Genomic DNA, 15547 nt, shown 5'->3' on the forward strand with positions numbered 1-15547 from the left:
AAGTTATTGAGCTGCTGAGGATGGAGTTGTAGGATAAAGCAATATATCATGACTAGCTACAAATGAGCAAAATACAACCTCCCCTCCCAGTCTTCTCATGAAACTCGAAATAAAACCCATCATCTTTAACTCCAGACAACCCAAAAATCTCAGTTTTCCCCTACAGGCAAAAATGATCACCGCATGATTAGGTGGTTGGTTGGTGTGGTGGTGGGGTTTTTTCTTCCTCTACCCCCACCTTTTCATCTTACATTTGCTAACTCAAAATCCAAAGTCAGAAAAAATATATATATTTAGTCATAAGTACGTCAGTTACATTTTATTAACCTACTCCAAGGGAAAAGCTTCAGGGATTCACCATACAAGTATAAAACCCCTTTCAAACACCTAGGGGTTACTTTATTACTTCATCCCAGCAGTCAATCAATGCAGTAAAAAAATTAAAATACTGAAAATGGATGCTTTTCCCCTCTTCCACATGTCCAGTGATTGCTCCGTCACAGTGTGATGAGGTCCACCAGGTTGCCTTTAGGAGGGGTCATGTTGTCTGGAAAGAAGTTGACTAGTGTATCAAACAGCTGAGTTCTCTGCGCGTATGTGTGGTCAACATCTGAAAATCCTGGGGGAGGAAGAAAAAGGGAAAGCAAGTCAGTCCTCACTACTTTAAACACTCAGTTTAGCTGTGGAATACACCAGTTGTCCGTTTTGGACAGATGTTAACTGGTTGCTACTTCTGCTTCAACTAAGAAGGCTGCCAGCTCTCCATCCCACTACTAAGTGCATATACACACAGAGATCATGCCACCCCAAGCCAGCGCTGCAATCAAAATGCCATAAAAAGTAATAAGCAAACAGCTGTCAAGCTCATTGACAGTCCTGAAGAAATGAGGGAAGCAAGAGTCCTCAAGGGACTGCTCTGATGTCCCAGAAAACAAAATCTGTGTAGCTATTTTTATTTGGTGCCTCATTTCTTCTGTCCTCAGGCTTTCCTCATTATCTTCACCACTGTCTTAACCAGAACTAGTACTTGTATTGCTTGCAGTTTTTCTTGAGACGAGCTCTGCTGATGGTAGGAGACTCGATTCAGAGTTGCTGTTTAACCACTGGACTTGCACCCAGGACCCAGGCTGCATCTTGGCACAAGGATGCTTTGAAAACTGGTTTTGTGAAGTGCTGCTTCCCAAGAGGGAGGGTTTAGTCTGCTGGCAGAAGCATTGTTTATCCAAATCCCCATACTTAAACCATCAACAGCAAGAACAATAGAGCAGGCATACAACGACTTCCTCTGGTTTGTATTAGTTCAATCACTGGTATCTCAAAGGAATGCTTTTTAATTCAGTGAAGTCACTTTTCAGTTAATCAAAGTCAACCAAGTTAATCAAATCAAGGAGAACTTGGATTTTTTGTTTCAATTTAGGAGGACTACTTGATGTATGTATCCTCCTATCTGTAAAGCCAACTTCTGAACAAAGTACTGTATTGTGTCAAGAACTAATTCATCTTTTAGAACACTTAAAACTAGGGAAAAGAGACCTTTCTGAAACTTGATTATTTTTTTTTTAAAGGAAGAAAACCCATCTTATAGCATCAACTAGATAACATCTTCCAAACCACAGAAGCTCAGCAGAGCTTCCTCATCCAGCAGGGCAGATAGTGCAGTGGGCTTTTTTCTTCCCTCAATTCCTTCAGTTGGGAATTACACCTTCATCAAAAACTGAAGTCATCCATGCTCCTAGCGAGAGCTCGGTCACTTGAGGACAACACGTCATTACAAGAATGGAAGTTACGCCTATAGCCTTCCTCTAGCTTGCCCAGGATTAATAGTCTCTTAACTGTTTAAAAGAGTTAACTGGACAGAAGAGTGCAATAAATTATGGCTTTGGCTCAGACCTCCTGTTTCCAGCCCTACACGCCACTGTTTTCTTCGCTCTTGACATTCCGCCCAAAGAACTAGTTTTGCAAAGAACAGAGCGAACCAAACTACTCCAGGAATTGCAGTTATCACAGCAAACAGAGCCGTAGCCATGCTGTGAGATTCCAAAGTGACGTGACAAGAGGTGCTTTATTCTGATCAAAACTTCTGTTTATTTGGGTAACAGTGAAGCATCAGATGTAATACGAGACACAAAATGATCCCAGGAGGTATGGGTTTAAAACCACTGGTGACAGATGTTTTAAATATGGGCTCGTGGCACTGGACACTGGTCGTTATAAATAATCTCTCAAATGTCTATATAGTGGCACTTTGCATATTCAAACCGAAAAGGTCCTACAATATTCACATGAATTATAACATTTGATATAAAAACCAGGCAAAACTAACAGTAATTATCGGAGGGAACATAGGTAGCATAGTTCTTCTGATACACAATACTCACCAAGAGTGGTGAAATCCGAGCCAGACTTAAATAATGCTGAGGCAAGAAGCTGAAACTGCAGAAGAGGATGTGAAGGGATAAAGAGAGAGAGAAAAAAGTGTTATTAACTGCACAGGAAAAAAACCAAAAGATTCACAGTAGTCCAAATGGCTTTAGAGTTGCTGGTTTTAATTTGCACAATCCTTGGAACTACTGTGCCATACACATGAATAACGGCAGCAGACACTTTCATATGAGCAATACAATTTGTTACCTTGGCAGAGCAAGTTGAATGGTTTTTCCTAGAATTAAAGCAGTGTTGATACACTGAAAGGTACTTGACTGAGAGCCCTAAAACCTTATTTTTTATATACACACTTTTTTGCCTCTCTGGCAAATATCACAGTGCAGAAATAAGGTAGAGCCTCTTCCACACAACAACATTCCCAGGAATGAACGTGGTACAGCCCCAGCAAGCAAGGATTAGAAGGCACGAAAACAGGGTAACAGCTACAGTGCGGCATGAACGTCTTGAACACAGAGAAAGCTTTAAATGGCAACAGCCTTTTTGAACTGCCAGAGAAGCTCACATCAGAAGTTTAAGGCAAGTTTAAGGTGTCTTTTTAACACTAAAAAAAAAAATCTTTGCTTGGAAACATAAAACGTTTTTACTCATGATTTTGAATTAACACATTCACGGTTTTATTCTCCCTTAAATCTTACTGATAGATGGTGAATACGGGATCTTCCTCTGCCCTGGCTGCTGTTTTCAGTTACCCACGTTGTAGCAAACCTTAGTGCTTCGTCATGTTTCCTCAAAGTATTAATGGACCCTTTAAAGGCTTGTAATCTTTTGTCTCCTGTCTGTGTGTCTTTACAGCACACAGCCTGAAGGAATGAAGGGGGAGAAAAAACCAGAAGAGAAGCAAGTATATTCAGGGAAGGACTGAGAAGAACAGCCAGGAATTACATATCCATCAGTTTAATTTCAAGAAAAAATGGGAACACAGAGAATTTGCAGTCATCTAGGAGCGGCGAAGGTGACGAGTAGCTGCCAGCGTGGATTTGGCAACAAGAAGTTGTATCACATCAATCTGATTTTTTCTACAACAAGGCAGCAGGCCCTACGAAGGGGATGTGGCAATAGACATTGTCCATTTTCACTTTCATAGGACTTCTGATGCTTTTAGATGATATTTAAGGCAAATTACTGAGGCGTCACCTAGATTAAGCTAAAAGGGAATGGTGAATAGGTCAAATAACTTTACCGTGGGTAGCCATCAATGGTTTGACATCAAAATGGAGCCATGAATCAGAAGTGATTCATCTGTGCCCCAGGGTCAGCATCATTGCGGGTTTTCAGTGATAACCTGCTTGACAGAACAGGACACGTTCACCGAGTCCACAGACCTTACACTACGCTCAGACAGACTGCCAGCATGGCAGCAGACAGGCTTCAGGCTGTTTTTCCATTTCATCCAGTTTATAATGATGGATCAAGGTGCAATTCATTAGGGGCAAGTGCATATCAAAATAAACAGGAATAATCAGCTATACAAATCAGGTTGGGTACATAGGCTTTATGAAAACGCATTCAGGAATTCTAATAGATCAGTATCATCCTATTGCAAAAATGACAAGTGTGTAGAAAATGCATGAAAAGGAGTAGGATCTTCAAATAAATCAAGTACTCCTGCTGTTATCAAGGCTCGTAAGTCTCATATACAATAAGGCAACCACTGTTGGATGCCCTGTATCAATTGGCAACATATGAGGCAAGCACTAGAAAAAAAAATAATGAAGTGGTCTGAAAATCAAGCTCTATAAAGAATGTTCAAAGGAGTCAGGGTTGCAGAGCCTCCACAGAAGAATGTCCAAGGATGAAACTGCAAAAAGTCACAAATGTAGAAGGCCACTACAATAAAGGTAAATCTACAACTAAGTGCAAGAAACCACAAAAACACTTCAGCAAGATCAGTTTCAACATGACATCAAGAAAAAAAAAAGTCTAAAATAAGGACCATAGTCCGCCACAGTAAGTTTGCATCTTTTGGGGAGGCTGTCACATGAAGCTGGCACTCAAGGTATTTAAGAACAGGTTAGGAAGATACAGGATTGACAAACCGCAGAACAGGGGGAAGAGGTTGATTAAGTACCCTCTTGAGTGTGAAGTGTGGTTATATGACATCAAAAGGGATCGCGATGCTCCACGTGTATTTCACTGCTAGCATAACTTGTAAGAGTGGCTTGGCTCCGAATCAGCAATATACTTCAACAGATGCCCGGCATAAATAGCTCCAAAAATTGCAATAAAACCGGTGGCTAAATCTGTGCTGATTCTGATACCAAATGCCATGTTCTGGCCATCTTTCCCTCCTACACAATTGCCTTATGGGCCTGCCGCCAACTGCCTGGTAGCACATGAAGCCGGCTATACCAGGACAAAGCGGACGCCACATGCTTCGAGGGGCAGCAGCCATCCTGCAGTAAACAGAGAGCAAGCCGTGCTTGAGGCTGGGTCTCAGGATGCCCAACTAAGAGACCATACAAGCAGAATCCAGCTAGTAACTCGCTGAACTGAGACCAAAAATCCATTGAGAAGACCCCCTACCAAATATTCCAGCCTCATCTGCACTAGGCATGATGGATTTCACGGCTACAAGTTTCTTTCCGGCTTTGTGGGGAAGGAGTATCTTGTCTCCTTCTTTGCTGATGACACTGCACTTCAATTAACCTTGAGAGTTGTTGTTTGTTTGTTTTAAAATTATATTTTATGTATCATCTCACATATAAAAAGCACTTTCCGATAGAAAAGTCAAGCATGTAAGTTAGGAATGTGAGTTACGGACAGCACTGAGCCTAAGCTGGTTCAGTCTGCATTGCATTACCAAGTCAGCTATCCGTATGATGTTCTCCCAAAGGACCCCTACTTTTTCCCCAACGCATAAGACAGTTACTGCTGACTCAAGACCAGGTCTCCCACACACTGTTCACAGTATATACCCAATGCAGTATTTTCTTCATGAAGTTCAAACTCTGCTCTAAAGAAGGAATTCATTCCTTCATCAGTTTTTCCATCATATTAATTATTATCATAACAGACAGCACTTCAAATTCTGATTAATTTTGGGTCCCCTATTTGAAACTATCAGAACCTGATTTTTTGAAATACATACTATTATGCAACAGCTTCTGAATTCACTTGCAGCCAGAAGAGCAAAGCCCTCAAAAGCAAGTCATACCTCAGATCTCTCCCACCAGGCACCAGAATAAAAGACTCAATTAATGACCATCTAGGAAAAACGATTTGCTTAACGTCACATAGCAACTCTGTTAGAGGTAAGACCAAATTCAATTATCCAGCAGAAGCATCCAACTGCTTTAATCACAACACCACCCATTTTCTTCTGACAATCCCTCTGGCTCACTGGCTTCATCCATTCCAAATTAAGCCTCCATTCAAAATACAACAGTTCCCTTCGTTATACAATTAACTTCTCTCTCAGAGATCCAACCCACCTTCTGAACTGAGGCCGGGGTTCCTTAGATATAAATATATCTGGTTAACCAACATAAGGCTATACTAGTTATACATCTGGTGCATTAGCTATACATATCTGGCTAACTAATATAAGGTTAACCAATAAAATCAACCACAGAGAGGCCAGATTGAGACTACATGGGTAATTATTAATTCTGGCATTTTCCAACTTACGACCTTCATGTTTCCACATTACTGTTCTTTTATCAGTTACATGTACTTTATCCAGGTTTCTACTTACAGTAAAAAAGCAATTCTGCCAGGTAGCAACCCATGTAAGTTTTAGTATATTTGCTGTACGCCTCTGCCTTTTGCGCAAATGAAATGGTTAACACTAATGGGGAATGAGTAACTCCTGTTTGGGATACCCGGCAGGTTGTACGAATCAGACAAAATTCCTCCTCCATAATGTCTGTGTGGCAAGTGCTCAGATCACAGCGTAAAACAGTTTCTCAGCTTTGACCAGTTCTGTTGGGATGGTGCCTCGTAGCGTAGGCTCAAAGAAGCAAAGAGAGGCTGAAATTCTTTGAGGACGGAGCTGTCACTAGCTGAAGTTGGGAAGGCTGAACGCTGTTTTTGTAAAGGCTCCTTGGCTCCAAAGCCTCTGCTCCTGCAGAACTCGGACTCTGAGGCTTTACAAAGAATCACAGCAGGACACGAAGAAGAGAAGCATGCTTTTCTTAGCTTTTTCCTAGAACTATTTTTCCCATTTGGGCTTCAATTTTCCCAGAAATACCAGTCTAACGCAGACTCAAACAATACTTTTGGGCCCCGCTGGCTTTATCTGGCAAATTTATTACAGACAAGGTCTTAAGAATGGAAAGTATGAAGCAGCCTTGAACAGGGGCCTCCAGCCTCAGTCTACAAGCTAGTCAGGCCTCAAATTGGCCTCCAGGTCCTTGTTCTTTCTCCTACCATGCTCCAAGAAAAACATACTGCAAGTTTTATTTGCACTTTGTCTCTGCTTTACAGCAATCATGGGATTGAGCTTCTCCAGGAGTTGAACCTCAATCTCAATGTACAAAATCGTCATACCCTCCTTTACTTGGACAGCACTGGCCATTTTTTGTATCATCTTCATTTCTTCTATAGTCCACTAAGCAACAGCAATGTTCTGGGTACAATTACTCCAGTGTAACACCTTTAGCTTTGCACGTGATCTACTGATTTTTTGTGCTTTAATAGCACCTATTTTATCCTTGACATAAGTACAAACCTTGGAATTCATTTTGATTTTCTATTTTGACCATCCTTTTATCTTTAAAAGTCTCTAGCTTAAACTACCACCAAATGCACATCTGTGTGTATACGAAATAGGGCATCACCCATCACAACAGAAATTTTTACACCAACAAATGAGTCTTTTATGTAATTTTAATCTCTCCATGAACAAGAATACGCAAACTTCCATGTGCTCTGGGGATCTACCCTCCTTTACATACAGCGTCAGAGCTATTAATCCACAGCCAGTAAAAAAAATAAATTCACTGATCGGAAAACACTGAACTAACTGAAGAGGTTTAAGTGATTTCAAGCAAAATCACAGTTCAAGAGAACTGGATCTGTATCTGTGGGCAACAGCAGAGGCAGAGCTGGCATATAGCCTGTGGCTACTAAAACAAGCACCCATGCAATACCTGTTACTTGCAGACATTTACTTCACTTTAGAGTAATAAAGGAGGAGATAAAACTATAATCCTATTAACATCCCTAAAATTCACAACAAAAGAATGAAAATCTGGGGGGGCATGTTCCTACTATCAATCATTCATGCTACTTTAAACAAAATTGGTTACTAACGCCAAAGTAAGTTTCAAGAACAGTCTGTTTATTTTCTTTGGCATCCAACTCAAAACAGCTGAAGAGGCTTGCCTAACTAAGTTAGAAGAAATTACTTCTATTATAAAGCAAGTAAGCCTTACCTCCAAGTGAAATTCCACTTGTAATATTATATAACACTGCCCATATCTCAATCCATAAAATATGAAACCATACAGATCAGTGTCCAAGAGAACTATAGCACTAAGTTGGGGATAAACTTATTCTGCTTGGTCCTTCCCAACTTTAACAGTTACCCTAGAGAGATGGAAAACAACAGGCAGAAACCGATTCCCTTAAGATTTGCCACACTAAGAAGCCTTACAACATTCAATGGCTGTAGCCAGCACAGAGCAAGCTGATCAGATATATAGCCTTTGATATTTAAGACGATCTCAACTACAAATAAAGACAGAGTATATAGGTGTCTGGGCCGAGATACACAGTCAAATTGGTGCTTGAAATTTGATATGGAATCCAAAAAGCCTGCGTCAGTCCTTTGGAAAGCACAAGAGCTATTTGAAGATGTAATGCCAGAGCAAAAAGCCAACTCAATGTGATAACCGGAAGGTAAATTGACGTCAACTGGAAATACACCCAGTCAGTACCAGTGCAGGAGCTGGCTCTATGCCACATCCCTGGCAGATCTGTTCCAGTGTAAAAAGCTTTGAAGTTAAAGCTTTTTGACCAGCATAATTTAAAAACAAACAAACAAACAAACAAAACCAAAACTCAAACAAAAAAGCCTCCTAGAAATTGTTAAATCATTTTAGGAGACCACTGGAATGGAAGCTTTAATTCTGCTGAATGGTATGCGTTGATCCGACGGACCAGCACGACAGACAGAAGCTATTGAATTTTGTTCAGATCAGGCATTAGGCCTGCAGAGAAAGGATTCACAATGTATTCACTCAGCTGGATTGAGCTACCTAAGCTCATATGCCAGATCATTAATGTGCAGAACACTAGTCCACTCTATAATTATTTTTTTTTAAACATTTTGTTCTATTTATACTTTGTATGATAAAACTACTACTTTTCCCCAAAATCTCAGAGGAGCCCATGCAGTCAGGTAAATTCTTCATTCTTACAAGTTGGACAAGCTACATACTACACACTGAATTGGGAAAATCAAATGTAAAATATTAAAGGATTTCCTATGCCAGATGTGCACAATGTGCACCCTTTATGAGAGTTCCTTTGGTCTGCTGGTAACAGCAGGCAGCACGAACTAAAAGCAGAGGAGCTTGCTGATCACGCCACAAATGTTTTCTGTTCAGGCAATAAAAAGGCACAGCCAGCCATGAGATGTAAGATCTCTTTAGGAATAACTGGTCAAAGAGAGACATGGCCTTCACAGGCACGATGGGCCTACCAGCAAACAGGTATGACATGGGAGATCAGAGAGCACAGGACATGGTCTTATAGTGGGTGGGAGGGAGAAGAAGGGGAGAAGAGTGCATCCGCATGGTTGCCGTATGTTATAGGTGATTACAGGTTCAAAATCGGAAGAGGAAAGTGCTACCATGCTGAGAAGACAGGGCATAATTGGGCTGCACCCCCTTGAAGCACGCTGCATGGGGAAAAGAAAAAATAAAAATCTCCTTTTTTACCCGAAGAAAAGTAGGATTATCTGTTATTTGTATTCCCTATGCTAGAAATTGCTAGAAAAGATGTGAAACTACTTGATATGGGACAATTTAAATGAGAAACCATCTAACAAAGAACTTACAGGCACAGCACTTAAATGTCCTATTGGATGAGATGTTTACAAAGGCTAACCAGAATTTATGACAAATGTGATCGGTTCCAAGATCCTGATATGAGCAAATATTTTTTTCTTAATTCTTCTAACCCTACAATTCTATACTGTGCATACGCAAGAAGCATAATCTCCCCCAAAAGCTTTTAGTGTCTGTATAATGATCTTTTCTTCATCTAAAGTAACAACTTAAAATCATCAGATTAAGTGATTTAATCCAGAGACTCAGCATGGAGTAACATCGTCCATTCTCCCATCGCAATTTTATAAAAGGAGCTGCCGAATCACTTCCAAAGTCATTAACACAAGAAGAGAGTAAGAACCATGGTCTCCTCTTCCTCATCTACCTGTCAGGAGCTGAACGCTTGTACATCTAGCTGGCTGCCTCAAGTTCCACGTGGAAATTAATGGCAGAGTCAAATCAACCACCTTATCTGACGCTTTTCCCTATTTCTTTAATCCTTTTTGTAAAGTGACACGTACTGCAATAATGGAATAAAACAGGAAATTGGAACAAATTCCTGGAACAAGTAAAAGAGCATGCCTACTGGATAATATTCAAAAGGCAGAGGAAATAAGATTTTAAGGTTAGCATGCAATGTATATATACAATCTACTTCCAGATATATTTATCATCTAGAGAAAAACCTCTTCCCCTGCCCCAGAGCTATTTAATATCAACAAGCCAAAAGGCAGCATGAATAAGTTTCTATTCACTTTCGACCGCACAACCAACTACAGACTCGTGACATTTCAGCGAGTTTACATTCCAATTAAAGCTCCCAAAATACACACCAGTATGTTGGAATTAAAACAAAGGCCTAGTCTTCACTATTATGAGTACAAAAGTTATTTTATCTGGAACTGCAGTTGTAAAATGACTGTTTCTAAAGCAGTATAATCTTTAGTGTGGAGAAATTCACGATACAGCAAAGTGTCATGCACCTGTAGAGCTTTTTCAAACTGAATAAAAACAAGGTTTAAGAGGCTCACACGAGAACATAGTTTACATTTCTTTATAACTAAGACAAAGATCATTCATCATCACCTCTTTTGTCTCCTCGGGGTCCGAGTGATCCACAGTTACATACAAATCATTCTGCAGGTACTTCAGTGCACTAAGAGGGTCAGTCTGAGCTTTTTCTTCAAATCTGCAAAGGAGAGACAGAAAACCTGAGCACAGCCATTTCCTTCAGGACTAACTACTACTATTTCTACAAAGAGCAAAACCTGTCTAACAAAACCTTCAGCCCAATATTTCCAAACAAAATGTTAACGGCAGCTTGGCCTTGTATTTGCTGGAGTACGCGCTTTCAAGCCAGACTAAAACAGAGAGGAGGGGGTTTTAGGGGTGTAAGGGAGTTATAAGGGCAAAGTATTACACTTTTACTAAAAAGATTCAAAAGCATATGTACAGCCACTTCCTAATACAGAAATACAAAACATTTAGTACAGTTTGTTTTCCACAAAGAAAGGCATGAGTAGCACCTCAGGTGAGGAGCACAGTTCAGACACAGGAAAACCTTGAGCACTTCAGTCCCACGGATATTCACATTCCCGACTGCGCAGAAGCCTAACTGAAAGTACAGGGATGGAGAATGCTCCCCACTTCTGCCAGACAACAGAAAAAGGGACGATGGGGTTGAAAACCCCCAGATTCAATGAATACTGCACCTTAATACCCCACACCCTTGGAAACAGCACATGTACGTAAAAAACCTGTGCACCGTCACCATTATTTTCTCATTTTCTTTCAACAAACAGAAAACGTAACTTCTGTGAATTCCCTGAGGAAGTTAATATAGCCCTCAGAAAATTATTCTGGGCTCAGCATCCTCAGTGAGCAGAGCTACTTCCTTGCAGCACTGAGCTGGGTGCATAAGCCTAGAAAGAATGAGGTTTAAAATTATCTGTCTTTTTCTCCTATCACGTATCCGTCAAGTGCAGTACCGCATTATGTTTGTCATCTTCTGAATCACCTATACACAGCATTAAGCCTTCCCAGGAAACCAGCTCAGACAATTCTGGATTCCAGAGACAAGGACCCTAAAAAATACCTTCTCAGTTACTTAACTGCCTTGTATCAACTGCCTTACAGGAATGCAAGATACTTTATTCATAATATATTTCAGTTACCTTTAGCAGCATACAGCTTGTCAAACTGAAAGAAGTCACACTGAATAGATCTAATTTTATCGCTATTTTTCATTTGGGACATCTACTTGGCTATTTATACCATAGTGGACACCTGTTGACCAAATTTTGAAACTGTCTAAAGATGCAAGTCATTTAGCCAGGGCATGGAGCACAAAGACTATGTCTGTTACCTGATGCACATGACATTTTGGTAATTAAGCATGATTTCTTGCCTTCACATAGATTTTCTTAGGTGATACCGCCATGGTCCAGAGAGCTGAAATACCTTAAATAAGTGGAACCATTGACACCTTTCTCTTCTACGCCTGGCCAGCTTGGCTCCTCTACAGCTGACTGGTCTATTGACTTGTTGAGTACCAAACAAGACTCCAGCCGATGCAGTGGATTTGCTGTGTCTGCAAGCCAAGTACCTGTTCTGGTACCTAGAGCTTGAGGAAATGCAGATAATGGGCAGCCAAGCGACTCCACAGCAGTTCAGCTCCAGCCCTGAGAAGCACGTGAACTCCAGCAAAGCACCCATCGTACCAGTCCCTGGCCGGTCGTGTTTGGCTCCCTCACATGGACCCCAATAAACAGGAGCAGGGTGCATAAACCCCAAGCTTCTGACAGACAATATGCATCAACATTTTCTTTCAGTGCAATTTAAGCAAGTAAAAAACAAGCAGTCCAGAGCTGTCTCTGGAGGCTGTACAGCTGCATTTGCATCCAACCACATGTGGGTTTAATAAGCCTCCCAGATTACTGGGCAAGACCTTTATTCATTTTTGTAGGTATTCACATCTATTGAGTGGTTGATCTGCAAAAGGCCTCATCTAGCCATAGTGATTTTGAGTTGAGTATAGCAATTTGCTTGCTGCCTCAGAAGTAAAATACCACCAGTAAAAACCGACCTCCAACTCTTGGCAGAACCTGATAACAAAGTATTCTCACCAAGAATTCAGAAAGAGCTATTTATTGGCTTCAAATAATTTGCTGGGTCTTGAAAGGCTGTCTCACTGCTGCAATTTCTTGCCTAAGGCAATACCATAAGCTTGATTTTGAAAAGCTGTTGCCCTAAATAGCAAATATAAGGCAGCTCTGAAACATCCAGAGTGCAAGAAGCATCACAGTGTAGCTGAATTCTGCCTAAGTGAGATCTTTCAAGCGATTCTCAATGAGAATCCCTGACCTCACCACAGTTGAGTCTCAGATGTGCAAAGGCATCCAGCCCCCAGACTTCATTAGCATCCTTGTGAGCTGTTACTATCTCCTAGCACAGTGTTTCAGAAACATACTCCATTTCCTTGGGAGGTGACAGCACCAAAACACATGTCGATGAGCAGTAGAGTGAAAAGGGAATCTAAAAATTTCCCACGACTCCCCACACAATAGCCAGATTTTTCTAGTTTTAGAATAATTTCGTAAAACCAGAATGAAGTTAATTTTGTAGTTTAGCCCTGCCCCACTACTACTTATTATCAAAATAATTTTTAAACAATTAACAATAATCAAGAAACCTGTAGACTATCATACAACCAACGAAGTGATATTTCCCAAAACAGTTTACAAGATATTCAAGTTTTAGCAAAGAAAAAAAAAGATGACACTTTGGAAAAGAAAATTGCAAAACAGCTTTTGTTTCTGTACCTGTGCTTTCTTATGAGGTATTTGCAGTGTCTTAGTAGGTATTCCTTTGAGGGTCGACAGAGCTTCAGAGACCAGAAATCATCTAATCTCATCTTTGGAGAGCAGGACTTACCAGGATTCCCTCCAAATAAGTAATGAACCTGAGCAAATGAGAGGCAGATGAAAAAGTTGATTGTTTGTGTACATCCATTAAACAAAGACTATTTACTTTGTCAGCATCTTTGGAGAAGTTTATTCTGGAGGGAGAAAACTCTGCCTTTTAGACAAGCTGCTCCATCTTATTATTAGCCTTACTTTGTCCCCTAGGAGATGAAGAAAGTTCTTTAAACTGCTTACATTTTAAGATAAAAAAAGCTGCACTATTAGAACCTCCCTCTAGCAGATTCTCCTGAGATATTTATAAACAAACATCCACAAACCACGCAATCTCTTTCTTTACGACAAACCTATGAGCATGGTAAATCCTTAAGCATGTAAGATATGAGCAGAAAAGAAGGATCTAAGCCAACTCTTTTTGCCCTGTTCAAAATACTTGATGCAAACAATACTCAAATTGATCAATTACTAACATCTCTTTCAATCTTGTCCTCAAAGACTCCAAATTCTTGTCATCATGACAGAGAACAAATTCGGGAACCTGCATTAAGCCTTTCTCTAATCTGGGGATGAGCAGTGTACACCCATAAAATTGTGAGATGACTCCAGCAATCACACATTTTCTTTGAAGAAGAAACATTTGTGCTTGTTAGGAAGACTCAGAAAAAAATGGACTTGGTAGACTAATGCCCTGGCTCCAGTCAGAGCACTGTGGGTGAAGTTGCACTACTAAAGCACCACAGTTCAGACAAGCAGCCTTTTCCTTGAGTCAGCGAAGACCATTATCTTCCTTAAAGACAAGGGCCACTGGCAAAGTGAGTGAGAAGTCCTAAAGATGCTCAAAAGTAAAGCCAAAACAAGCCCAGTTCAGCATAATCTTGAGAGATGATCAAAAGGCCTGGGTCCCTACATGTCCCATAAACTCTACACAGGTTTTATTTGACTTGCAGAGAAAAATATTTCCATGGTCTCCAGAAGGGCAGATTTGTCTCACCTCAATACAGCAGCCTAGCTGCAAGACACTCAATATACATCTGGGCACAAAGGAAAGAGCTAACTGAATAAAGAGTAAAACAAAAAGCCCAAACTGTAATGTTAAGAACTGAGGAAGAAAACACCAATCTTATCTAGAATCAGAAGTCATAACCATTACTGTGATTGTCTTCAAAAAAGGTTCTAGCAATCCTGAGACACCAATCATGGAAATATTAAATATACCTGTATGCAAAATTCATTTTTTGGTCACAGTAGCTCAAATAAAGTAGTCTACCAGCCATTCTTATAGTTTCAGGATACAACACCTTTGAAATGCAAGGCTGGTCTTACAGAGAGGCAATTCTCAAGAAAAGTGGAAGTGTTAAAAAAAGACTGTTTATTTCTTCACTTCTTTTTTTTTCTTCACATCATTTGTTATTTCAGACTCTGAACTGTTGATACTAAATATGCCACAAAAGGTCTTCAAATACTGAGGTTCAGGAAGTCCAACGGGCTACCTTTCTCCACAGCTTTAAAAATAATCACTCAAAACAATGTATTCTGCATCCCACTGATGTAGGCTCTCCTTATTTATATCAGAAGAGTTTAGAAAGGTCAGTTGAACAGAGGTTTCTAAAAATAAGACTCTTCAAAACAAGCACATCAAATATCTCTTCAAATAAATCTGGGCAACTGCCATGATTTAGCAATGTTCACAATAACTTATAAAATACTACTCTCAATCTCATGGTACCTTACACTTAGAAGCAAGCCATTAAAGGCAGTACAGTATTTACAGTCTATCATTAAGGTCCATGAAGACGACAAGCAATACAAGTTCTCCATACAAAAGTTGCACCTATTCCTTTTCAAAAATTCCCTTTATCCCCAAACTTTTGGGATATTTGGGTTTCCCAAATTTGATTAACATCCCATGGAATGATAAGACTAAAGTATATTTGTCTTTTTCAGTTCAGACTGTTTCAGACTAAAAAGAAATTTTAGAAAAATTTTAATTGCAAAATATCCGTGAAAGGCTACGGAAGTGTGTCACAGTAATTTAAATTCATAGGTTAATGAAGTTATGGTAACCTAATCTGTGGGTTTGTGCTTTACTGGTTAGTATGCAAAAAGCCCTAAGTTTACTGAACAGTCATGTACACTACAAACAATTTTAAGTCCATTTAAGCATGAACATGTCCATTAAAGTCAGAC

General features: G+C 40.1%; 1 protein-coding gene across 1 annotated transcript in view; it reads right to left on the minus strand.

Annotated features, from left to right (window-relative positions):
* Positions 1-292: 292 nt before the first annotated feature.
* Positions 293-15547, minus strand: part of MKLN1 (muskelin 1, intracellular mediator containing kelch motifs) — a gene marked incomplete at its 5' end in the record, with an annotated part of 28734 nt that continues 13479 nt past the window's right edge. Inside the window, 4 exons of the mRNA XM_009701607.1 lie at positions 293-619; positions 2379-2433; positions 10527-10629; positions 13262-13401. Coding sequence (XP_009699909.1) covers positions 498-619; positions 2379-2433; positions 10527-10629; positions 13262-13401 — 420 coding nt within the window. The remainder of the gene's footprint in view (positions 620-2378; positions 2434-10526; positions 10630-13261; positions 13402-15547) is intronic.

The sequence above is a fragment of the Cariama cristata genome, unplaced genomic scaffold (assembly GCF_000690535.1).
Source record: "Cariama cristata isolate BGI_N322 unplaced genomic scaffold, ASM69053v1 scaffold10776, whole genome shotgun sequence".
Taxonomy (NCBI): domain Eukaryota; kingdom Metazoa; phylum Chordata; class Aves; order Cariamiformes; family Cariamidae; genus Cariama; species Cariama cristata.